General features: G+C 43.3%; 1 protein-coding gene across 2 annotated transcripts in view; it reads right to left on the bottom strand.

Annotated features, from left to right (window-relative positions):
- The window catches only part of ZNF704 (zinc finger protein 704), a 77,787-nt gene extending 50,726 nt beyond the window's left edge, over positions 1-27,061 (bottom strand). For both annotated transcript variants that reach the window (XM_075828149.1, XM_075828150.1), the window contains exon 1: positions 26,755-27,061. In XM_075828149.1, coding sequence (XP_075684264.1) covers positions 26,755-26,988 — 234 coding nt within the window. In that variant the 5' untranslated portion in view covers positions 26,989-27,061. The remainder of the gene's footprint in view (positions 1-26,754) is intronic.
- Between the last annotated feature and the right edge of the window lie 902 nt (positions 27,062-27,963).

Below are 27,963 nucleotides of genomic sequence, written 5' to 3'. Positions count from 1 at the left end.
AATAAAAACTACAAGTGGTACTGCAAAAAAAAGCCCTCATACAACTATGTCAGCAGAAAAATAAAAGTTATGGCTTTTAAAACATGGCGACACAAAAACAAATAATTTTGAAAGAAAAAGGGTTTTTACTGCGTAAAAGTAGTAAAACATAAAAATATATGTAACGTCCGTGGTCGCTGACCACAAACTCCTTCCATCCAGTCGGCGCCCTTCTCTCAAGAGATGTTTGCACATACGGCCGTCCTGCTCCACAGTAACCACCAGGGTGCGGTCAAGAGCTCAGTCCAGACTTGAGAAGCCAGAGCGCAAGCATGTTTGTGATTGAGCTAATTGGTCCAGAGTACCCTGGGCTATAAGAAGGTTCCAGCCCATCCTCCCATGCCTGAGCTTTGTTGTGTATTCCTAGTCTGTCTTGCATATGGCCCCCTAGTGTTTTTCTGCTCCCAGTGTTCCTGTTCATGTATCCTATACTTGTATCCTGAGCTAGTGCCGTGCTGAGCTGTAGTCGTGCTGTGCTGTTTACCACGCATGTCCTGCTTCTCCACACCTGATGTCCACCTGCTGCCAAGTTCCTGCCAAGCCTGCCTTGCTACTGTCCGAGCTGCCACAGGTACCCTACACGAACTAGAGACTTTTACCTGCGTCCTGTTGGCCAGCTGCCTTACCGCCAAGACGGTACGGCCCAGTGGGTCCACGAACCCTACGTGACAATATATATATATATTTATAGATATAAATTTGGTATCACCGCAATCGTAACGACCCACTGAATAAAGTTGTGATGTCATTTCTGCCACACAGTAAACGGCGTAAATTTAAGATGCAAAAAAAGTACAACGAAATGACAGGTTTTTTTTCTATTCCCCCCCCCAAAAAAGTAAATAAAAGTTAATCAATAAATTATATTTATCCCAAAATGGTGCAGCTATGTCAACGGAAAAATAAAAAAGTTATAGCACTTTGAATGCGACGATGGAAAAACATAAAAGATTACTTGGTCATTAAGGCCTAAAATGGGCTGGTCACTAAGGAGTTAAATAATCTACCCCATATCTAATTATGCACCAGTCAAGGGGTGGGATATATTAGGGAGCAAGTGAACAGTCAATTCTTGAAGTTAATGTGTTGGAAGCCGAAAAATGGACTTTGACAAGGACCAAATTTTGATGGCTAGACGACTGGGTCAGAGTATCTCCAAAATGGCAGGTCTTGTGGAGTGTTCCCAGTATGTAGTGGTTAGTACCTATCAAAAGTGGTCTAAAGGACAACCGGTGAACCGGCAGCAGGATAATGGGTGTCCACAGTTTATTGATTGCATGGGGAGTGAAGGCTAGCCGTGTGGTCCGATCCCACAGAAACGCTACAGTAGCTGAAATTGCTGAAAAAGTTAATGCTGGCTATGATAGGAAAGTGTCACAAAACACAGTAGCCTATGATTGCCTATGCTGACTCCTGTCCACCGCCAAAAGTACCTACAATGGGCAGGTGACCATCAGAACTGGATCATGGAGCAATGGAAGAAAGTGGCCTGGTCTGATGAATCATGTTTTCTTTTACATCATGTGGACAGTCAGGGGAAGAGATGGCACCAGGATGAACTATGAGAAAAAAAGAAAGCTGGCAGAGGCAGTGTGATGTTCTGGGCAATGTACTGCTGGGAAATCTTGGGTCCCAGCATTCATGTGGAGGTTGTTTTGACACATACCATCTAACTAAACATTGTTTCAGACCAAGTACATCCCTTATGGCAACTGCAGTGACCTATTTTAGTGCGATAATGCACCCTGTCAAACTGCAAAAATTGTTCAGGAATGGTTTGAAGAACATGACGAGGAGTTAAAGGTGTTGACTTGGCCTCCAAATTCCCCATATCTCAATCCAATTGAGCATCTGTGGGATATGCTGGAAAAACAAGTCTGATCCATTAAGGCCACACCTTGCAATTTACAGGACTTAAATGATCTGCTGCTAACATCTTGGTGCCAGATTCCCCAGGACACCTTCAGAGGTCTTGTGGAGTTCATGTCTCGACAGACAGAGCTGTTTTGGTGGCACGAGGGGGACCTACACATTATAAGGCAGATAGGTGGGTGCAGAAATAGCAGTTGAACCTAGGCCTTCATGCCTTGGGAACCCAAAGGCCACTCTGCCACATAGGAACACACCAGTGTTAATAATGACACATGGCAGGTGGTTGGGGACCCTGTAATAGATTGTGCATTGGGGCCCAGGAGTTTCATTTTACCCCTATGCATATACATTTAAATGTGTATACATTTGTGTCCATCTGTACACATTTCTATAACAGAACTATTGTGCAGCTCTTCTCGCCATCTATAAGACCGAAACATTCACATAAACCACCACGTTAGAAGTTAGTCAATGTGTGTTGCTGGTGAAGTAGACTAGAATCAAGTCCTGTTCTGCTTAGCATAGGGAGGGAAGAAATCAGCCAATAGTAGCACTATAATGTCATTCAGCAGAGTTGGAAACCAGTGTTTTCCCTTTTCAAGTGGTAGTTAATTTGACAGTAAGACTTCAGGGAATATTTAAGGCTATGGACAACTTTACACATAATTTCTTATCATTTGCTTTCTAAATACAAAATGAAGAAACTTACTTAATAGTGTTTAGTAAAAAATTCCTACCATTTTGCTGCTGTAGAGTCTGTGCATCTCTGCGTTGCTAATTGTGACAGATCCGACAGCACACTGCTCTCTCCCCCTCCCTTCTCTCAGTGTAAGGCCTCATGCACACGAAGGTACTTTTTCCCTCCCATAAATACTGGCGTAAATACGGGTCCTTGGTCACACGTATTCGACCCGTATTGCACCAGTATTTACGGACCCGTGCCCGTAAATACGGGTCCGGTGTCACCAGTATTCCACTCGTATTTACGGGCACATTTTCGCTGCAAAATTGCACTGCACTAATCGGCAGCCCTTCTCTCTGTCAGTGCAGGATAGAGAGAAGGGGCAGCCCTTTCCGAGGTAAAAGTAAAAGAAATTCATACTTACCCGGCCGTTGTCTTGGTGACGCGTCCCTCTCTTGACATCCAGCTCGACCTCCCTGGATGACGCGGCAGTACATGTGACCGCTGCAGCCTGTGATTGGCCTGTGATTGGCTGCAGCGGTCACATGGGCTGAAACGTCATCCCAGGAGGCCGGAAGGAGGAAGCAGGGAGTTCTGGGTAAGTGTGAACGTCTTTTTTTTTTTTTACAGGCTGATCTATATAGTGATCGGTAGTCACTGTCCAGGGTGCTGAAACAGTTACTGCCGATTGTTTAACTCTTTCAGCACCTTGGACAGTGACTATTTACTGACGTCGCATAGCAACGCTCCCGTAATTACGGGTGCACACACGTAGTCACCCGTAATTACGGGAGCCCCATAGACTTCTATGGGTCTGCCCGTGCTGTAATTACGGCCTGAAATAGGACATGTTCTATATTTTTCAACGGCACGGGCACCTTCCCGTAAGCATACGGGGAGGTACCCGTGGCCAATAGAAGTCCATGGGCCCATAAAAACGTGCTGTAATTACGGCCCGTAATTACGTTCGTGTGCATGGGGCCTAAGTGAAAGCAGCAGGGAGGGGGGGTTGTGTACGGCAGATCAAAGTGTGGAGAGGGAGGTAAGCATCCAAGTCTTTAGGGAGGGCAGATCACACAGGATGTACTGTATTAGTGTGAATATGGAGGAATGAACACAGGACAGTTGGAAGGAGGATGGATCACACAGGCTGTGTAGCTCCCAGGCAGTCTCTACAGGGGAAGGAAGGGGGGAAAATCACACATTCCTCAGCATCAGAATCTATTAGCACAAGGGGGAAGAGTTCTCCCATGGGCAATACATGACAAAAAAAGGGCATTTGAAAAATACAAATCTGAGGGTACATCTGTAGCCTTTTTAAATTATAAAGAGCGTAATAAAATCTGTAAAAATGTAATAAAATTAGCAAAAATACAAAATGAAAGGTAAGTAACAAGGATAGTAAAACAAATCCACAAAAATTCTTCAAGTATATAAATGCAAAAAAGCCAAGGTCTGAACATGTAGGACCCCTAGATAATGGTAATGGGGAGCTGATCACAGGGGATCAAGAGAAGGCAGAGTTACTAAATGGGTTCTTTAGCTCTGTATATACAACAGAAGAAAGAGCAGCTGATATAGCCGGTGCCAGTGCTGTTAATATATCAGTTGATATACTGAATTGGATGAATGTAGATATGGTCCAAGGTAAATTAAATAAAATAAATGTGCACAAGGCCCCAGGACCAGATGGGTTACACCTTAGAGTTCTTAAAGAGCTTAGTTCAGTTATTTCAGTCCCTCTCTTCATAATATTCAGAGATTCTCTAGTGACTGGTATAGTGCCAAGGGACTGGCGCAGGGCAAATGTGGTGCCTTTTTTCAAAAAGGGCTCTAGGTCTTCCCCGGGTAATTATAGACCAGTAAGCTTAACATCCATCATGGGGAAAATGTTTGAGGGGCTATTGAGGGACTATATACAGGATTATGTGACAAAAAATAGTATTATAAGTGACAGCCAGCACGGTTTTACTAAGGACAGAAGTTGTCAAACTAACCTGATATGTTTTTATGATGAGGTGAGCAGAAGCCTAGACAGAGGGGCTGCTGTGGATATAGTGTTTTTGGACTTTGCAAAGGCATTTGACACTGTCCCTCATAGACGTCTAATGGGTAAATTAAGGACTATAGGTTTAGATAGTATAGTTTGTAATTGGATTGAGAATTGGCTGAAGGACCGTATCCAGAGAGTTGTGGTTAATGATTCCTACTCTGAATGGTCACCGGTTATAAGTGGTGTACCCCAGGGTTCAGTGCTGGGACCACTATTATTCAACTTTTTTATTAATGATATAGAGGATGGGATTAATAGCACAATTTATATTTTTGCAGATGACACCAAGCCATGTAATATAGTTCAGTCTCTGGAAGATGTTCGTGAATTGCAAGCGGATTTAAACAAACTTAGTGTTTGGGCATCCTGTTGGCAAATTAAGTTTAATGTAGATAAATGTAAAGTTATGCATCTGGGTACCAACAACCTGCATGCATCATATATCCTCGGGGGAGCTACACTGGGGGATTCACTTGTTGAGAAGGATCTGGGTGTACTTGTAAATCATAAACGAAATAACAGCATGCAATGTCAATCAGCTGCTTCAAAGGCCAGCAGGATATTGTCGTGTATTAAAAGAGGCATGGACTCGCGGGACAGGGATATAATATTACCACTTTACAAAGCATTAGTGAGGCCTCATCTAGAATATGCAGTTCAGTTCTGAGCTCCAGTTCATAGAAAGGATGCTGTGGAGTTGGAAAAAATACAAAGTAGAGCAATGAAGCTAATAAGGGGCATGGAGAATCTAAGTTACGAGGAAAGATGAAAAGAACTAAACCTAGTTAGCCTTGGAAAAAGACGACTAAGGGAGGACATGATTAATTTATATAAATATATTAATGGCACATACAAAATATATGGTGAAATCCTGTTCCATGTAAAAAAGGGGGCACTCCCTCCGTCTGGAGAAAAAATGGTTCAATCTGCAGAGGCGACAAGCGTTCTTTACTGTGAGAACTGTGAATCTATGGAATAGTCACCGCAGGAGCTGGTCACAGCAGGGACAGTAGATGGCTTTAAAAAAGGCTTAGATAATTTCCTAGAACAAAAAAATATAAGCTCCTATGTGTAGAAATTTTTACCTTCCCTTTTCCCATCCCTTGGGTGAACTTGATGGACATCTGTCTTTTTTCAACCGTACTAACTATGTAACTATGTTCTGTAGCAGAAAGCAGTACAGGAATTAAGCTGATACATGGAAGTTAGTAAAGGTAGCAGAATCCAGAATTTACAGAACTCATATCCAACATGTATTCCTGTGATGTACAGGGCACATGAGAAAAGTTTGAAACTAGGAGAAGGTTGCAAACTGAATATCACTGGGTCTGAAAATGAATGAATGAAGATTGCAGTCTCACAACTTAGTGTAACTTTTTTAACTCAAGTTAACTACTAACATATAAAAATATGTTTTTCCATATCAAAGGTGTAAGATCCGAACTGCTGCCTTGCAGGAGCCATTAGCACCCACTTTAACAATTAAGAAAATTATATATTTGAATTAGCTCGCATGATATTGAAAGTTGCTCTAAACCAGAGATTCACTTTAATATATTAAATGCCCGATTTTGGGAATCTCAATATTTCTTAGTGAACATGACACCTTGGGTGTGATTTTCTGGACGTGTATGAGAAGTGCGATATCATGTGTTACAATTATACGACTTGATTATTTCCTTAAAAATAATTATCCTTGACAAAATGATGTCACATAACTTTAATTACAATTTGCTTTGTGTTGCTTTAACTAGGGAATGTGTTAATTACATAGTGCAAAATGTTCGCAGACTAAAGGAACAAAGTAATAAAAAGCCTGAACAATTGGCTAATTGTTATTATAACACACATTTATGTCTAGTGTGACAACTTGCGGCACAGGATTACCATCTCCGGGTTAAGATGGTTGACACAATGGAAAATCTCACTCCAACATATTGGAAACCAGCTTCATTTTCTTCATACATGGCAAAGCAGTTTTACAATCAGTGCAAAAATAAACCCAAGGCCAGGGGTAAGCAAAGTTTTTTGCATGACAGGCATAAAAAAACAAATCAATGATAAAGTACTCATATAAATATGAAAGTCATAAGAAAAACTGTTACCATGGATGTGACATAAATCAATTAATCAGTTAATTGTCTCTTTCACACCTCAGTATTCTGGTCAGTATTTTGCTTCAGTATTTGGAAGCCAAATCCAGGATTGGGTCCAAATCATGGAAGAGGTGCAAATCTTTCCATTATAGGTTTTCTCTGTTTATATTCCACTACTGGTTTTGGCTTCCAAATACTGAAGCAAAATACTGACAAGAATACCGACGTGGGAAAGAGGCCTTAAATTTACATTTCAGAGTGACCCTTGTCCCTGACTTTCTTTGCAATTATGATCCATCTGTGGTGCATACGACGCTACTGAACACCAGCTGAGGGGGTGCACATAGGAGATACAGCGGTTACTGAACACCAGCTTGTGGGCGCTGCAAACAGGACAGAGCAAATACTGAACACCAGATTTGAGGGGTGCACATAGGAGAGAATGCGGCTCCTGAACAGCAGCTTGGGTGGGGGTGCACATAGGGGAGAGTGCTGACAACTTTTGCGAACGTTTTCTTTTACAAAGCAGTTACTGAACTATGTCCTTGCGTCACTGATCACTAGGAGAGAGCAGCGTTGTGCTTGGTGATGTTGAACACCAGAAGAGAGCAGTGGTGCATTATGTGCTTGCACTGCTCTCTCACCTGGTGATCAGCGACGCCAAGCACATAATGAAGATCCGCTCTCTCCCTGTGTAAAGTGCCGCCAAGCACATAACAGCGGAGGATACCGGGAAGAGGGAAGTGTGCCAGCAAATCATGCCCCGCGTGCCAGCTGTTTGATTGCTATCCCCTGTCCTAGGCCGTCCAGCTTCTAACTAATCACATAGCTTCCCTAGCTATCAAGTCCTCAGGACTCAGATTCAATTGAATAGTATAGGCTCCAGGCCACGCTAGGCCTGCAGCCTATAAGACGCTGGGAAAGAGTCACTGCGAAGGCCGGTGTGATGACGTCACTGCATTACGCTGGCCTACACATGTGTCCTGCCTAAGGGCGTGGAGTGCTCCATCTGTCGCTGGAACGGGGCTAGGTAAGTATTTATTTTTATTTTGGGGGGGTGTATCTAAAACGGGGTGATTGCTGTGTGCCACTATCTACAAGTGGGAGCTGTGTATCTAAAACGGGGGGATTGCTGTGTGGCACTATTTACAAAGGGGGGCTGTATATCTAAAACAGGGGGGGGGATTGCTGTGTGGCATGATCTACAAGGGGAGGCTGTGTGGCACTATACAGGGAGGAGGGCCGTGTGGCGCTATCTACAAGGTGTTTGTGTGGCGCTATCTACTACGGGAGGCTGTGCGGCACTATACAGGAGGAGGGCTGTTTGGCGGCACTATCTAGGGGAGGGCTGTATGGCGCTATCTACAAGGGGTGGTGTGGCACTATATACAAAGGGGGGTGTGGCACTATCTACAAGGCGGGGGCTGATCTCAACATCATTGAGTCTGTCTGGGATTACATGAAGAGTCAGAAGGATTTGAGGAAGCCTACTTCCACAGATCTGTGGTTAGTTCTCCAAGATTTGGAACAAAGTCTCTGCTAAGTTCCTTCAAAAACTGTGTGCAAGTGTACCTAGAAGAATTGATGCTGTTTTGAAGGAAAAGGGTGGTGACACCAAATATTAATTTGATTTAGATTTTTCTTCTGTTCATTCAATTTATATTTTGATCATTGATAAAAAAAAAACTGTTAACACTTCTACATTTGAAAGCATTCTTACTTTGCAGCATTTTTCCACAATTGCCTAAAACTTTTGCACAGTACGGTACGCTATACGTAGGTGAAAAACATGACGTGAATGGGGTCTAATCTGTGAATGAAATCTGTACTAGTCTGAAAAATATGTCCTGTCTCATCAGTGGCTCAGACTGTTACCTTATCTCTCCTTCATGCTTTAAACTGCAACTCTGCTTGCACAGATTTCGCTGCTGTGTATGAGCAGAAACTCACCAGAAAGTGACTACATGTTGGGTATTGTCTCTTACAGCAAGAGCAGAAAAATTATAGATTACAAGCAACTAAACCACAAGTGAAAAAGGAAGACTATTGGGTAATTGCCACACATACAGTGCTGTGAAAAAGTATTTGCCACATTTCCAAATTTTTGCATATTTGTCACTCTTGAGTGTTTCAGATCATTAAACTACTTTTAATAATAGACAAAGATAAACCAAGTAAACAGAAAATCCACAGTATCGGTCATCAGTATATAATCGTGGGGGTTCGTCACCCGGATCCTGCACCGATCAGCTGTTGTGGCTGCCTCCCGGGCGCCAGAAGCTATGCAGTGGTCGGTGCCAGAAGCAGATGGCTCCAGTCACTGTATAGCGGCTGTGCTGGGTTACTTCAGGTCTGCTCCTATTCACTTGAATAGGAGCAGAGCTGCAGTACTCCAGTACAGCCACTATACAGTGACTAGAGCCATCTGCTTCTGGCACCGACCACTGCATAGCTTCCGGCGCCCGGGAGGCAGCCAGAACAGCTGATCGGTGCGGGGTCTAGGTGTCGGATCATATAATCCCCGATCATATACTGATGACCTATCCTATAGATAGGTCATCAGTATGATAAACCGCCCACTGCCTGGACAACCCCTTTAATGCCAAGTCTCTCCACAGATTACAGCTGATCATTGAGGGTCCCAGCAGGAGGGAACTTTATGATCAGCTTTTTGTCAAGTGACCATTTGAAAACGTAGGATTGTCCAAAGAGGAGAAGCCTTTTAACCTGAAAATTTACAAGTATTCATCTTCAAAGAATTCCCATATTATCATCAGCTCTTTGGCAGAATAGTAGAGTATGCTGATCTTCACATGACCATTCACATCCAGCATGTATACTTACTGGCTGTGAAGTCCCTTACAAGGCAAAGACCTGAACTTGTTTGCGCCCTATCTAGCAAACTCGAAACAAAAACAAAAAAAATACATTAGCACTGAAAAATTGCACTGGGTTTTCAGGAGTGTACGTTTTATGTGTTTTCCCCCTACTTGGCCAATACAGTGGATTGTGGACGTCATAACTTCAAGCATGTCCAAACATATTAGGGCAATTATTAGTAGGGCAATAGATAGCACTTGCCGTGCATTTGTGATGGCCTCAAGTCAAGGTTGGACTATTTAGGATCATATTTTGCTCGCAATAGCAAACGCTGTGGACGGGGATTCTGCTTCAGGAGTTTCCCCTGATGTCACTGTCCATATATGGACAGAGAAATCAAGCGGAGCGCTCCAGGAGCGGAATCCCCGGCCACACGGGGATTCCGCTCCTTCAGGGAGCTACAGTGGCGTTATCTAGAGGAAGGGGGGGGCTGCTATCTACAAGGGGGCTGTGTGGCACTACCTACCAGGGGGCTGTGGGCTGTGTGGCACTACCAACAAGGGGGCTGTGGCACCTCCTACCAGGGGGCTGTGTGACGCTCCCTACCAGGGGGCTGTGTGGCGTTCCCTACCAGGGGCTGTGTGACGCTACCTACAGTCGGAATCTGTGAGTGGTGGGCTAATGGTCATTTTACTGTGAGTGGGGGGCTGATGGTCATTTTACTGTGAGTGGCGGGCTGATGGTCATTTTACTGTGAGTGGTGGGCTGATGGTCATTTGGTCTTCAAGTTGTTTCCGCCTCTGACCTCGAATTGAAATTAATATGAGGCAGAAAATACCTGTGGTGCCCGTTTGGATCTTTTTTTGCCTGCGTATTTTGCATTAGCGTCAACGGCTTAAGAAAAAACGCAAAAAAAAGGTCAAACAACTCTGTCAATTCCTGAAGGAATTTTGAGGCAGATTTTTTTTGCCTTACAAAAAACGTGTAGTGCTTCTTTTTAGCCGTTTTTCTGTTTTTCTCAAAACAATTTTTGGTAGGGGTGCCCTGAGGAAATTTTATTTTTCCAGTGCTGCCTCGAGTCCGAAAAGGTTGGGAAACTCTGTACTAGGCTACAAGATCACGCCGACCTACGCAAGCATCCCGTCATGGAGTGGCTCGGTTCGTCGTGGGAATGGGGCCTAGGTGAGTACCAATTTTTGTTTTTGTTTGAGGGCACTGTCTACAAGGGGGAGGTAGGGGACTGTATGGCACTGTCTACAAGGGGGAGGTAGGGGACTGTATGACACTGTCTACAAGGAGGAGGTGGGGGATTATGGCACTGTCTACAGGGAGGCTGTATGGCAAAATGTACAGGGGGGCACTATACTGTGTGGGGGCAACAAAGCGAACATTATACTGTGTGGGGGTACTACAGATGGCATAATACTGTGGGCACAATTAGAGGACAAAATACTGTGTCCTTGAAGGGGTTGTAACATATTATATTATTAAATATTATTATTATACTGTATGGGGGCACTAAAGGGGCATTATGAAATTTTTATGGGGCACTTTTTTTAATGATGGGGAAGGGGCGCCGAAAGATCATTTCAAACGGGGCGCTATCTATCCTAAGGCCGGCCCTGCTCCAACACATATACATATGAATGATATTAGCTCTTAATATTATTAACTCAACTTTTTCAAATAGTTTTCATAAAATATCTTTTCATCCTACACCAATGCGGGTTTGAGATTTAGCAGCTTATTACCAAAAGCTATTATTTTATAAGAGTGAGAAATATTGTCACCTGGCACCATCAATGCATTTTTCCAATACAAATGACTAAGATGTCAGAAAAAAAAAGATATAGGGTATGTGCACACACACTAATTACGTCCGTAATTGACGGACGTATTTCGGCCGCAAGTCCCGGACCGAACACAGTGCAGGGAGCCGGGCTCCTAGCATCATACTTATGTACGATGCTAGGAGTCCCTGCCTCGCTGCAGGACAACTGTCTCGTACTGAGAACATGATTACAGTACGGGACAGTTGTCCTGCAGCGAGGCAGGGACTCCTAGCATCGTACATAAGTATGATGCTAGGAGCCCGGCTCCCTGCACTGAGTTCGGTCCGGGACTTGCGGCCGAAATACGTCCGTCAATTACGAACGTAATTAGTGTGTGTGCACATACCCATATAATGAAGTAAATTAGAAAAGCTCCATCTATGTGTTGTGCATCTGTGATTGTGTCATTGGCTCCGAATGTCAGGAGTGTCAGGAACAATTATGTGCTTCACAGTATAAACATGTGATGAATTATGGAATACGTGTTACCATGTATCTACCTTGATACATTGGTTATTAGTCGTACTATACATTCTTGTTTTTGACACTATCTCATATACAGTAAAAAAGGGAGATGGAAATTTAGGAATACTGCATTGAGTTAGTCCGGCCGGGTGATTTTACGGTGACAGTTCTCCTTGCGAACAAAAATGTATGTACACTTTTCCACACTATTTTATAGTTTGCATATAGAAAGTTCCGTCATTTTGTAAATACAATGCATTACTTACCTTGAACTGCTCCAGTATAATAGTCCAGAGTTGCATTCACAATTCTGCTGGTTGTCATTGGAAACAGTCTCCATGCTCGTCCATAGATGCCCCTCTAAAGCTGGCCAAAGACATTAGTTAAATACGCCAACAACCTAAAGCGCATGGGGGCAGCCTGGCTGACTGAGGGGGAAGCACAGATCGGTCATGTTGGATTTTAACCTGTTGATTCTTTGTTCCCCAGGAGATAAGCAACATTAGAGCTGTCTGGCAGCTGCTTATCTCCACCATTTAGCATTAAACATGCCTATTTGTGGATACAACCAATCTAAATCATAAGGTGGAGGAGTGATTGTCCTAGAGGTTTAGTGGGATCGAGACGATTAGGGCATGACCAGACGTGGCGGAATTGCTCTGGAATTCCGCTGCGGACAGTCCGCAGCGGAAATCCGCAGCGTACACGTTTCTCCATTGCCTTCCACAGCTTTGTGGTTGGGTTCGTTTACACGTTGCGGACAATTCCGCTGCGTAGCATAGGCTGCGGTGCGGAATTTGGTGTCCGAGGCATACACTGACTGTTGCGGACGTGTAGCGGACTTGTTGCGGACTCATTGCAGAATTTCTCTATTGACTTCAATGGAGAGTCAAAATTCCGCAATGAAGTCCGCAGATGTAATGTAGATGTTATGTGTGCTGCGGAGCGTATTGGTTTTACTAACATGACATTTCTTCATTCTGGCTGGACCTATGTATTTCTAGGTCTACAGCCAGACTGAGGAAGTCAATGGGGCTCCCGTAATTACGGGTGACTACGTGTGTGCACACGTAATTACGGGAGCGTTGCTAGGCGACGTCAGTAAATAGTCACTGTCCAGGGTGCTGAAAGAGTTAAGCGATCGGCAGTAACTGTTTCAGCACCCAGGACAGTGACTACCGATCTCGATATACAGCCACCTGTAAAAAAAAATAGAAGTTCATAGTTACCAAGAACTCCCTGCTTCTTCCACTAGTCCGGCCTCCCGGGATGACGTTTCAGTCCAAGTGACGGCTGCAGCCAATCACAGGCCAATCACAGGCTGCAGTGGTCACATGGACTGCCACGTCATTCAGGGAGGTCGAGCTGGAAGGCGAAAAAGGGACACGTCACCAAGACAACGGCCGGGTAAGTATGAAATTCTTTTTACTAGGGAAAGGGCTGTCCCTTCTCTCTATCCTGCACTGATAGAGAGAAGGGAAGTACTTTCACCTCAATGCGCAGCGGCTAGTCCGCATCAATTTAATGCCCATTTTAGGCAAAGCCGCAACAGAATCTGCAACGCAGATTCTGTGCGGCATTGATGCGGACAGTGGCGGAAGAACTCCGCCACGTCTGGGCATACCCTAACTGTTGGTCAAACAGCCATTCAGCCAACAGCTTTCATGCGCATATGGCCAGCTCAACTGCTTAGCGAAGCTCCTATAATGCACAAAAAGGGCTTGTCCACACGTAACGGAATTGCTGCAGAAACTAGCTGGATTTCCTCTGCGGAAAAAACACACCATTTCCTGCGTTTTCTACTGCAGAAAATGGTGCAGATTTTGCTGCGTTTCTCTCAATGTTGGGAGATGGTGACATCTCCATTGAAAAATGCAGCAATTCAGTTCAGTCCACTTTCCACTGCAGGAATTGACATGCTGTAGTACAATAAATACACACAGTAGGTCAATTTCAGGATGGAAATTTTACGCAGCATGTGTATGAGATTTGTTAAATCTCTTTTTTTTTAAATTTATTTATTTTATAATACAAAATTTTCATCTATAAAATTGCATCACACATGAATAAATCGAAACAAACAATAAATCAAATTTCCCCCCTTTCAACCCCCTTTGTTAATGCCCCCCCACCTTTGCTGCTACTGTACTCTGCTGCGTATTTTCCGCGTGCAATTCCGGATGGAAAATACGCAGCAATTCCGTCACGTGTGGACAAGCCCAAAGAGTTCATTTTCTCCTATTCATCAGATTACTCTTTAACTGGTGTAAGGCCTAAACTACAGGGATGTAGCATAATTATGCTGCTAAAATCACAAGCAATACATCGCTATTATAAAGCATATCATTGGACTAGTAGTTATCTTAAAGGGAATGTGTCGCTAGAAAAAAATGTATTTTTTTTAGTTAAAAATTAGTGTATAGGTGATTTAAACATTGTTCTAATTTTTTACATTTTTTTCACGAGTCAGGAAATATTATAAATTAGATTCTAATTTATAATATTTCCCAGCGCTGGTCACTAGATGGAGCAATTCCCAAAATTGCAGCATTGCATGTGTGGCTGCAAAATTGGGAAAAAATCCCTCGCTCTAGTGAGCTCTCAGAACCCCCCCTCCTTTATCCTGGCTAGTGCCGGGAGAAACTAGGGGTTTGAACGGTCAAACCTCCTACACTGTGTGTCGCCATTTTTTGAGCTAACACACAGTGTAGTAGGTTAACATACAGTAGTAAACACACACTAAAACACGTACATACACAGAAATAACTTACCTGCTCCTGCCGCCGCCGCTCCCTCCAGTCAGTCCGCTCCGTCTGCTACCTCCGCTCCAAGTGCACAAGTCCGGAAGCCGCGACCGGAAGTAGTAATCTTACTGTCCGGCTGCGACTTCCGGGCCACAGGAAAATGGCGCCGGACGTCGCACAGCTCAACTTGGACTGTGTGGGAGCGGCGCATGCGCCGTTTCCACACAGACGGCGTACAGCATAGTGGATGGAACGGGCCCCGTTCGCATTCACTATGGGACTGTATGTGCCGTATTCCATGTCTGTATGTGTCGTTAATCGACACATACAGAGATGGAAAAAAAAATGGCAGCCCCCATAGGGAAGAAAAAGTGAAAAAATAAAAAAAAGTAAAACACAAACACACAAATAAATAAAAAAATGTTTAATAAAACACTAAAATCAAATTGATCTAAAAAAAATTTTTTTCGTGACACTGGTCCTTTAGAGGGAAGGTGTCACGAAATTTTTTTTTTTATATGTTATTGCTTTTAGTATGTCATTAAAATTGTTTTTATTTATTTGTGTTGTCATTTTTTCTATTTTCTTTCTTTTACTTCTCTATGGGGGCTGCAATTTTTTTTTCATCTCTGTATGTGTCGATTAACGACACATACAGAGATGGAATACGGCACATATATCCCCATAGAGAATGCGAACGGGAAACGTTCCATTCACTATAGCGTACGCCGCTCCCACATAGTCCAAAAGGAAGGTCTTCGGCTGAGCGACATCCGACGCCATTTTCATGTGGACCGGAAGCCGCGGCCGGACAGTAAGATTACTACTTCCGGTCGCGGCTTCCGTCCATATGTTCAGAGGCAAGGACTAGGAGCGGAGGCAGCGGCAGGAGCAGGTAAGTTATGTTTGTGTATGTGATGTGTGGGTATGTTCGTGTTATACTGTGTGATTACCACTGTATCTAATCCTCCTACTCTGTGCATTCACTCAAAAAATGGCGGCACACAGTGTAGGAGGTTAGAACAATTAACCCCCTCCTTTCTCCTGGCACTAGCCAGGATAAAGGAGGGTGGATTGTTTGAGCACACTAGAGTGAGTGTTTCTTCTCCAATTTTGCAGCATAAAGCAATGAGGTTGCTTTACCACATGCCAATGCTGCAATTTTGGGAATTGCTCCCTCTAGTGACCAGCACATGGAAATGTTATAAATTAGAATCTTATTTATAATATTTCCTGACTTGTGAAAAAATTAAAAAAATTAGAACAACGTGTAATCATTTATATACTAACTGTTTAACTAAAAAAATATATATATTTTTTTCTAGCGACACATTCCCTTTAAAGGGTAGCCCAGTTTCCATTGATCCCTTGGTAGTAAATTGCAGCAATTTTTTTTGCCTACATAACTGGGAACCAGAAATTACATAACAAAAGCAAATCCTCCATGTCAAGAAGGCCTCAAGACTGTACGTCCTGGAATATAAATCACCAGAGCAAACTCTGTGCATATTGAGGTAGTAGGGAATCCTTGTAGATTTCAGCTCTGAAACCAGCAGTATTGTGAATGCAGCTCTGGACTATAATACAGGCTATAACTCAGGATCAGATAAAGAAATGTACTTACAAAGCTACTCCAAATTATTTGTCGATGAAGCCAGCCAAAGTGCACACATAATGGCAGATTACTATTGTTAGTATGCGGTTAAATTGGTTTAATATCGATTTAATAAATAAGCATTTATCTCCCTCGGTGCCAGTCATCTGGTCGTTCAGGTTGTCCTAAAGCAGGATCATGGCCTTAGCACGGAAATCAGTTAAGCTTCTTATGTCTTCTTATGTGTTGCTCCCATAACAGTGTCAGGTGGTGTGCCCATATCACGGTAACAGCAGGCGAGTGTGGAAGAAGAATGTGGTGTTTCGGCACTGCTATAGGTAGACCGTGTCTGGGTCACAATAGCTGGCTCCATTTTAGAGATACTGGATAGCACTGTAGTGGTGGACACTGATAGGGGCCATAGTGTTTAGTACCGTTATGTGGCACTGGTTGGCTCTATTTTGGGGGTCATCATGGTTGACACTGATGGGGGCACTGTAGTTGGCTCTGTTAAAGGGTTACTAGCACAGTGGCTGGTTTGTTATAGTAGTAGTGTCACTAGAACTATTATGAAGACTTATTAGATGACTTTAGTAGGAGAACTATGACTGCCACTGTAAGGGTATGTGCACACGTAGTGACCAAAAACGTCTGAAAATACGGAGCTGTTTTCAAGGGAAAACAGCCCCTGATTTTCAGAAGTTTTTTGAGCAACTCGCGTTTTTCGCGGCGTTTTTTACGTCCGTTTTTGGAGCTGTTTTCATTGGAGTCTATGAGAAAACGGCTCCAAAAACGTCCAAAGAAGTGTCCTGCACAGCTGTCAAACGACGACACGTAAATGACAGGTCGTTTGCACAGTACGTCGGCAAACCCATTCAAATGAATGGGCAGATGTTTGCCGACGTATTGTAGCCCTATTTTCAGACGTAAAACGAGGCATAATACGCCTCGTTTACGTCTGAAAATAGGTCGTGTGAACCCAGCCTTAAAGGCACTGTGGCTGACATTGTTATGGGACACACTGACTGGCTTTCTTATGTGGGCACTGTGACTGGCTCTTTAATGTGTAATGGCTGGCAAAGTTATGCAGGCTGCAACTGTTCGACTGGGTTCCCACGGGTTAAATACGCTGCGTAAAAACTGTGCAGCGTAATCGACTCGGAAATCCGCAGCACATTCCGTCCGAAAAACCGCACCACATTGTGGTGCAGTTTTTCGGTCGGAATATCCGCTGCGGAAAGCAGTGTAGAAAAAAGAAACTTTCATACTTAACCTCGGCCGTTGTCCTGGTAACGCGTCCCTCCTTTGCCGTCCGGTCCGGCCTCCCATGTGACCACTGTAGCCTGTGATTGACTGCAGCGTTCACATGGGATGAAAGGATTTGCGATTTTTGCGGCGGAATAGTAATAGAAAAGCAACTAAAACGGAGCATAAATTTACATGCTGAGGATTTAAGTTCCACGCCGCAGGTCAATTTATGAAAGTTTTTGCAGCGTTTTTCTCTGCAGTGTTGGCACAAGATTTTCCAAATCTCATCCACTTTGCTGCTACTGTAAATGCTGCAGAATTTCTACATCCACAGAAGATCGGTGGTTAGTTCTCCAATATGTTTGGAAAACCTCCCTGCAACTGTAACTAGAAGAATTCATTCTGTTTTGAAGGCAAAGGGTTGGTTGAATTGATTTGTTCATTCATTTTGCATTTTTTAATTGATAAAAAAAATAAAACTATTAACATTCTTACTGTGCAGCATTTTTCAACTGCAAAAAACTTTTGCACAGTACTGTAAATATAAATAAATATATATGGATGTATTTGTGTATATATATATATATATGGTTCATATTATTTATTATATCTGTTGTGGTATACAGTGTTGCCTTTGTATTGCTAACAGTGTATACAGTGTATACTAAATACTATTAATATACTGTGTATTTTGTAATAAAATAAAGATGGGGTTTACACTTTTTTTGTGACTAAGGGCACGTTCAAACGTGGCAGAGTTTTTCCGCTGCAAATGTTGGTGCAGATTTGGGGCAATTAGGCTGGGTTCACACGTGGCAGAATTTCACTTGAATTCCGCTGCGGACACTCCGCAGCGTTAATCCGCAGCGGAGCCGTTTCTCCATTGACTTCCACTTCTATTTAGTAGGGTTCGTTTAGACGATGCGTAAAATTCTGCTGCGGAGCATAGGCTGCGGTGCAGAATTTGGTGTCCGCAGCATGCTCCGTCTGTTGCGGAGCAGTGGCGGACTCATTGCGGAATTTCTCCATTGACTTCAATGGAGATTCTAAGTTCCGCAATGAAGTCCGCAGCTGTCATGCACATGTTATGTGTGCTGCGGATGCGTCTTGCTTTTTTGACATGACATTTCTTCATTCTGGCTGGACCTATGTATTTCTAGGTCTACAGCCAGACTGAGGAAGTCAAAGGGGCTCCCGTAATTACGGGAGCGTTGCTAGGAGACGTCAGTAAATAGTCACTGTCCGGGGTGCTGAAAGAGTTAAGCGATCGGCAGTAACTGTTTCTGCACCCTGGACAGTGACTACCGATCCCAATATACAGCAACCTGTAAAAAAAATAGAAGTTCATACTTACCGAGAACTCCCTGCTTCTTTCTCCAGTCCGGCTTCCCAGGATGACGTTTCAGTGTAAGTGACGGCTGCAGCCAATCACAGGCCAAACACAGGCTGCAGCGGTCACATGGACTGCCGCGTCATCCAGGGAGGTCGGGCTGGATGCCGAAAGAGGGACGCGTCACCAAGACAACGGCCGGTAAGTATGAAATTTGTTTACTTTCACTAGGGAAAGTGCTGGCCCTTCTCTCTATCCTGCACTGATAGAGAGAAGGGAAGCACTTTTCCCGCAGTCCGCAGCAGCTAGTCCGCATCAATTTTCTGCACATTTTGGGCAGATCCGCCGCAGAATCTGCAACGCAGATTCTGTGCGGCATTGATGCGGACAGTTGCGGAGGAAATCCGCCACGTGGGGGTATGCCCTTACGCAGCGAATCTGCACCAACATTTGCATATTTGACAGGTAATTCAGACGTTGCAGATATCACAGCGGACTTGCCACAGATTTCAGTTTTTGCAATGCAAAGACTGAAATATGCAGTGAAATTCAGTTTCTTCTCCGCAACAGACAGTGCATGCTGCGGAGGGAAAAATCTGCACCGCAACCTATGTTCCGCAGTGGAGTTTTCCGCAACGTCTGAACTAAGTTTCCTAAAAATGTATAGAAACAAATGTAAAAAACGGCCGCTGGAGAATTCCACTGCAATTCCGCCACGTGTGAATGTGCCCTTATACAAACAGATTGCACAACTGACAGCAAAATGACATCTGTTTGTACCAGTTTTTCAATCCATTTTCAATTTTGGAGTAGGCACTGGTAAGTGATTTATACTGATAATATAGAATTTTTTTTAATATACTATAATTATATTTGTAGCATTTAAGCGGTTTGTGCAGTTTGCAGGATGTCCTACTCTCATTATTACCAGAAATCTGAAAACTATGTTTTCTGTGTAACATCAAAAATAAAAGCATCAAATTGTGCCCATTAGGGTATGTTCACACACGTAACAAAAAACGTCTGAAAATACGGAGTTTTTTATGGCCGTTTTTGGAGCTGTTTTTCTATTGAGTCAATGAAAAACGGCTCAAGAAGTGACATGCAGTTCTTCTTTACAAGGAATCTTTTTACGCTTTGTTTTTTGAAAATGAGGCGTAAAAAAACGCCCCGTCAGAACAAAACGTTGAATTTCCCATTGAAATCAATGGGCAGATGTTTGTAGGCTTTCTGCTTCAGATTTTTCAGCCGTTTTTGGGGATGTTTACGACCCAAAAAACTTCTGAAATTAGCCTGTGTGAACATACCCTGAAAATCAATGGTCGTTCATTTATTTCAGTAGACACTTAAGGTCCTCCAAAAATAGAACTAAACTTGCTATTGCCCTCTGGCTAATATGGGGGAGGGGAAATCCAATAAGGGGAAATGGCCCTCATATGACATTTTCTGTGATATGCTTACCTGTATATTATCAGTAGAGAGAGGTTCCCATTTGGCTTCTGTCTGAATCCTCTAGGAATAAATGGCACCAATTGACAGATCACTGTAATTATAGTTACCTCGTATATTTAGTTACCGGAGCATTGTGGTAATTGAAGGAAGGATTGTGGTGAATTTTAAAGGTCCGTCAGCAAATGCCCGCTTTATGCCAATATTTAGAGCAAAATTACATTGTTGAGGATGCAATTGCCCATCTATAATTCCAAAGTTCCTCACCATAAGGCTCTGTTCACATTATGTCTAGGGGCTTTGTTCAGGACAAATGCTGGAAAATCTCTGGATGCGCTTAACATAGAGCCCAAACATATGCCACTCTATAACATACAGTGCCATATGTCATCCATAGGCACCCTGTTAAAAACAAAAATGTATACTGCGTGATATACTTGATATACTTTTATTTTTTGCGGTTGCAGACTATATAGGAAAGTGCAGCCAGCTGAGCTTTTCTATACAGTAAAAAAATATGTTAAAACGACATAAAAAGCCCCACAGATGCCAGACACTCTTTTTGCACCCATCAGGCTATAGGAGTCTATAGACCTGTTCAGCGTACACATGGTGTGAACTCTAGGAGTCTATGAACCTGTTCAGCGTATACATGGTGTGAACTATAGGAGTCTATAGACCTGTTCAGCGTACACATGGTGTGAACTCTAGGAGTCTATGGACCTGTTCAGCATATACATGGTGTGAACTATAGGAGTCTATAGACCTGTTCAGCGTATACATGGTGTGAACTCTAGGAGTCTATAGACCTGTTCAGCGTATACATGGTGTGAACTATAGGAGTCTATAGACCTGTTCAGCGTATGCATGGTGTGAACTCTAGGAGTCTATGGACCTGTTCAGCGTATACATGGTGTGAACTATAGGAGTCTATAGACCTGTTCAGCGTACACATGGTGTGAACTCTAGGAGTCTATGGACCTGTTCAGCGTATACATGGTGTGAACTATAGGAGTCTAAAGACCTGTTCAGCGTATACATGGTGTGAACTCTAGGAGTCTATAGACCTGTTCAGCGTATGCATGGTGTGAACTCTAGGAGTCTATAGACCTGTTCAGCGTATACATGGTGTGAACTCTAGGAGTCTATAGACCTGTTCAGCGTATGCATGGTGTGAACTCTAGGAGTCTATAGACCTGTTCAGCGTATACATGGTGTGAACTATAGGAGTCTATGGACCTGTTCAGCGTATACATGGTGTGAACTATAGGAGTCTATAGACCTGTTCAGCGTATACATGGTGTGAACTATAGGAGTCTATAGACCTGTTCAGCGTATACATGGTGTGAACTATAGGAGTCTATGGACCTGTTCAGCGTATACATGGTGTGAACTATAGGAGTCTATGGACCTGTTCAGCGTATACATGGTGTGAACTATAGGAGTCTATAGACCTGTTCAGCGTATACATGGTGTGAACTATAGGAGTCTATGGACCTGTTCAGCGTATACATGGTGTGAACTATAGGAGTCTATAGACCTGTTCAGCGTATACATGGTGTGAACTATAGGAGTCTATAGACCTGTTCAGCGTATACATGGTGTGAACTATAGGAGTCTATAGACCTGTTCAGCGTATACATGGTGTGAACTATAGGAGTCTATAGACCTGTTCAGCGTATACATGGTGTGAACTATAGGAGTCTATAGACCTGTTCAGCGTATACATGGTGTGAACTATAGGAGTCTATAGACCTGTTCAGCGTATGCATGGTGTGAACTATAGGAGTCTATGGACCTGTTCAGCGTATACATGGTGTGAACTATAGGAGTCTATAGACCTGTTCAGCGTATACATGGTGTGAACTATAGGAGTCTATGGACCTGTTCAGCGTATACACGGTGTGAACTATAGGAGTCTATAGACCTGTTCAGCGTATACATGGTGTGAACTATAGGAGTCTATGGACCTGTTCAGCGTATACACGGTGTGAACTATAGGAGTCTATAGACCTGTTCAGCGTATACATGGTGTGAACTATAGGAGTCTATGGACCTGTTCAGCGTATACATGGTGTGAACTATAGGAGTCTATGGACCTGTTCAGCGTATACATGGTGTGAACTATAGGAGTCTATGGACCTGTTCAGCGTATACATGGTGTGAACTATAGGAGTCTATGGACCTGTTCAGCGTATACATGGTGTGAACTATAGGAGTCTATAGACCTGTTCAGCGTATGCATGGTGTGAACTATAGGAGTCTATAGACCTGTTCAGCGTATGCATGGTGTGAACTATAGGAGTCTATGCACCTGTTCAGCGTATACATGGTGTGAACTATAGGAGTCTATGGACCTGTTCAGCGTATACATGGTGTGAACTATAGGAGTCTATGGACCTGTTCAGCGTATACATGGTGTGAACTATAGGAGTCTATAGACCTGTTCAGCGTATACATGGTGTGAACTATAGGAGTCTATGGACCTGTTCAGCGTATACATGGTGTGAACTATAGGAGTCTATAGACCTGTTCAGCGTATACATGGTGTGAACTATAGGAGTCTATAGACCTGTTCAGCGTATACATGGTGTGAACTATAGGAGTCTATAGACCTGTTCAGCGTATACATGGTGTGAACTATAGGAGTCTATAGACCTGTTCAGCGTATACATGGTGTGAACTATAGGAGTCTATAGACCTGTTCAGCGTATACATGGTGTGAACTATAGGAGTCTATGGACCTGTTCAGCGTATACATGGTGTGAACTATAGGAGTCTATAGACCTGTTCAGCGTATACATGGTGTGAACTATAGGAGTCTATAGACCTGTTCAGCGTATACATGGTGTGAACTATAGGAGTCTATAGACCTGTTCAGCGTATACATGGTGTGAACTATAGGAGTCTATAGACCTGTTCAGCGTATACATGGTGTGAACTATAGGAGTCTATGGACCTGTTCAGTGTATACATGGTGTGAACTATAGGAGTCTATGGACCTGTTCAGCATATACATGGTGTGAACTATAGGAGTCTATGGACCTGTTCAGCGTATACATGGTGTGAACTATAGGAGTCTATGGACCTGTTCAGCGTATACATGGTGTGAACTATAGGAGTCTATGGACCTGTTCAGCGTATACATGGTGTGAACTATAGGAGTCTATGGACCTGTTCAGCGTATACATGGTGTGAACTATAGGAGTCTATGGACCTGTTCAGCGTATACATGGTGTGTACTATAGGCGTCTATGGACCTGTTCAGCGTATACATGGTGTGAACTACAGGAGTCTATGGACCTGTTCAGCGTATACATGGTGTGAACTATAGGAGTCTATGGACCTGTTCAGCGTATACATGGTGTGAACTATAGGAGTCTATGGACCTGTTCAGCGTATACATGGTGTGAACTATAGGAGTCTATGGACCTGTTCAGCGTATACATGGTGTGAACTATAGGAGTCTATGGACCTGTTCAGCGTATACATGGTGTGAACAACCATCATGTAAACATAGCCTAACATGCAATAAAAAAGTAAAAAAGTAAAAACATCAAAATACCATCCAGGATCATGTTTTTGTAAGGCCAGGGTCACACACGCAGTTTTGATGCCGTTTTTAGTGACTGTTTGGCTTTGTTTTTTGAGTCGAAAAACAAGAGTGGACATAAGATGCATTCGTCTATTTGTATCCACTTCTGGCTTTAACTAAAAAACACTGCATCAAAAGTGTGTGTGTGTGTGTGTGTGTGTGTGTGTGAGATCATGGCCTAAAGGAGTGTTTCAGTTTAAGCAAATTAGGCTTATTCATTATACAGATTAATGTTTTGCAAGTTTTGCAGCGAACTGTGCACCTGCGGCACATTTTTGTCCTTCAGAAGTGAACAATGAAGGTTCCAATTCAATGACTGCAAGCAGAGATCTTGAAATCTGTGATTATTTTTTTTTTGATACACAGGGTATACTGCAGAACTTTTTTTTTTTTGTTTTAAATGTTACATTTTTTTGAAGCTGTGAAGAAATGCACATGGTCCGCTGACAGCATGCTGACTGCTGTAAACAACAGCTTATATTCTGCTGACAGGACTGGAGGACAACCACTCTGAATCAGAAACTTCTGCACTCACATGACTAATAGGAACAATTCCAATAAAATATTGGCTTACAGATCACTTTTTATTCCATTTTTTTTATATATTCTTGAAAGTAACTTAGAAGAGGAGCTGTCAATTTCTTTGCAAACCAATAGAACATAAGCAATAAGGAATGGAACTAGAGTAAAACCCATAAAAGAATAAAAAAATAGAATTATGGTGAACACGCGACAGGATAATACGGACACAAGGTCGTACGTAGCATAGCGGCAGCCCATGTGGCTACTATGGGGACCCTGGAAAGAGTTGTCTTAATCCCTTATTTTAATAGTCGGTAAGACCCGTTGCAGAGATCCCCCAATCACAGGCCCTACAATGTTAGCAAATAAGGGTGTAGGGATTCAACCCATGTATAATGGAAAGGAGATGTGGGCAAACAGCAGCTAGGCCGGGTTCCCACTTAGCGTAAACGCTGCAGAATATCCGCAACAGAATTCTCTAGCAGCATTTACAGTTGCGGCAAAGTAAATGAGATTTAGAAAATCTCAGCCACACGGATCAAAAATGCAGAGAAGTCGTTCAGAAAGTGCTGGCGTTGTTATATGCTGCGTATTGCGCGCGCAGATGCTGCGTTTTTGGCCCATAGACTTGGATGGGGAGCGTGAATTCCGCACTAAAATTCCCAGGTTGAGTTTTGTACGGCATTTATGCAGGGGAAATGCGGAAAAATAAATCGTCAGGTGCACATATAGTTATGATCAATGCTCGACACTAAATCCGCGGCGTTTCCGCAGCAATATGCGCAGCAATAACTCACTATTTGGTGCCAGTTTCTGTAATGGATTTACCTGCGTTTTGTGAGGTTCTACTGCAGATTATTTGTTGCAGAAAATCTGCATTGTACCCTCCCTGTGTGAACATACCCGTACTCATCTGGTTACCCATGCTTAAGGGTTTGGAGGTGTTAATGGGGCCCCCTGTCCTTTGTTTTATGCCCCTGCTTTATCACAGTATATCAATATTATAAGTTGAATCTACATCACCAAAGGGCGCCCAGAGGCTCCGATCTTTGCCCACTGGGTGGTTTCCTTAGTTAGAAATATTTACTTCTTTCATTTCTTAATTATTTGTCTTTTTTTGTTACCTTGTTGGAATTCTATGCAGCTACTTTTACTTATATCTGTATCTGGGAAAGCTGGGAGACCAGCAATGTGCCCGCCATTACGGCTGTTGCCATCAAGTTGCCCTTTTCCAGAAACAGATGTAACTAAGAGGAAGACGACTTGAGCCTTTCTACATACAGGTGATTTGACATTGTATGGGCCTCTTCTTTGTTATACAAAGCTTCTCTCCAGTGTGGTCCTTCCATTGACATAACATTATCAGCAGCCCAGCGTTCCCGTCACACCCACTCCGTGCAGTCACTCCGCACTTCTGTTATCATCATGATAAAGTGAACACTAGAAGAAGGTTATATGGATATTTATTACATGACATGACGGAGGTTGTTTTCTGGATTAGACTCTGTAAACACTGTACAATAAGCCTTTGTTACAGTCTGCCCCAGAGGTGACTCCCGTGGGTGCCACTGTCACACAAAGACCCACACGCTACATGTTACCCATATACTGCGACATATCCTCTCTATACTGGATATACATAGAGTTAAGCTGGGCATAGACACAATTGTTCTTCATACATCACTGACCATTATTTCTGATAATTATTACGTATAAATGGCACCAAAACAATCACATCAATACATTTTTTGGAATTTTTTTGGGGGCATGCTTTACACATTGTGTTCTTATTATTTGCATTCATGCCAGCATTTTACCAACTTGCCGCACAATAAGTCAATGTAAGACGCATCGATGATTATTGATTTTCATATATATAATTTTGATTAATTGCTTTCTTTTTAGGGCATTTGGGAACATCATATGCCAATCACAGATACATCAGATCAGATTGTTTATCTCTTAGCCTTTGTCACAGCAGCCCCTTGGCACAGAGGGTACTGCCAGGGGTGCTGGTGTCACACAAAGACCCACACATGATAAGTCTATTTCAGGAGGGGGCATCACTGAGAGCCTGGCACCCAGCACTGGGTATACTGACAGATAAAGCCATTATCAGGGCACGTGTTTCTCTCTCTCTCTCCAGAGAAGGGGGTGTGAGCGCTGTGCCAGTGTTCCCGTGCTGCATGGTTCTCAGGCTACCAGCTATGCCCCCTTATCATGGCATCACTAGGGACGATGAAGGGGCAGCGGCAGCACAAAGCCTCATTAGGTGCAGATCAGTAAATCTGGAGACATTTCTCTACATGACGAGAACTAGTTTCCTTTGTTACAAGCAGAGAAACAAGCAGCCTGCTGCAGCACATGGCTACCGAGCACGCCCACTCCGTGCATTCTCCAGCCTGGCACCCACCTGGTACGGACACCTCACACATCTGGGGATTGGGGGTCTCTGTGCCTCCTCGTCCTGCACAACATCGATCTCCTCTTCCTCATCCTCCTCCTCCTCCTCGCCACGTCCGTGCCCTGCAGATGACCCCGTGCCCTGCGCTGGCAGCGTCTCCTTTATGCCACACTTAGAGGAAGCCTTCACTGTGCCCAGCTTATTGCCCAGGACGGAGCGCTTGTTGAGGCGACGAGGCTGCATGTTCTTACCCGGGACTGTCCTGTCTCCTCCCCCTCAGGTCCTGGGAGCTGTCAGTTCCAGCACCTCCCCATGTGCAGTACACCCCCAATACACTGGCCCCGTAACTCCTGCCCATCAAGCCCTAAACCCACACACAGCGCAGGCAGGAGGGTCCTGGAGGGCAGCAGCTGGGGAAGGGGGGCACTTGTAGTCATCACATCATGGGGTTGTCACTCAGTTATCTATCCTGACAGATAAATCATTGTAAGTATTGAAGGGAATGTCTTGTGGCCTGTAGTGTAATCAGACCTGTTCACATGAAGCGGTTATTCTCCAGATCTGTACAAAAAGGAGCGTTTACAGCGATTATTGCCCCACGTAAACAAACGCTAAGCGACTAATGACCGTACAATCTAAATAATGTCATACATTTATCATTCTATATATTAGTCGTACAGAAAACATCACAAAAGAATACGATCACTAATAGACAATCGCTTACTGGCAATTGCTCTGCGCGATTCTTGCTAAATGATGATCTGTCATTGTCTCTGTCTGTGATTTGATTCAGTATTTTCATGATGTTTAAAGGGTTAGCAATTCCGGTTTGAGCAAATAAAGGTTATTCATGGTCAAAATAAATTTATACAATTCTCTAATGTACCTTCTGTATCACTTCCCCTCGTCTTTTTTTTTTTGGAGATTTCTACTTAAAGTCATTGAATGGGAACCTTCATTGTATGCAGGGGATAACGTATTTGTCCAGGTCACGTGATGTGCTTGTTTCAGAATGTATCGAGCGCCTGTGTAATCATCACATGACCAGGACACAATTGTGTCCTGAGGGTAAACAATACGTTTCCATACAATGACTGCAAGCAGAGAACTTAAAAATGATGAGGAATTGATGCACATGGTATTTTAGAAAAGTGTGTAATTCATGGTTAACAATTATTGATGGATAGTTTTAGAGACATAAGGGGGTGATTTATAAGA

The sequence above is a fragment of the Rhinoderma darwinii genome, chromosome 5 (genome assembly GCF_050947455.1).
Source record: "Rhinoderma darwinii isolate aRhiDar2 chromosome 5, aRhiDar2.hap1, whole genome shotgun sequence".
Classification (NCBI taxonomy): Eukaryota; Metazoa; Chordata; class Amphibia; order Anura; family Rhinodermatidae; genus Rhinoderma; species Rhinoderma darwinii.
This window is presented reverse-complemented; position numbering and strand designations above follow the sequence as displayed.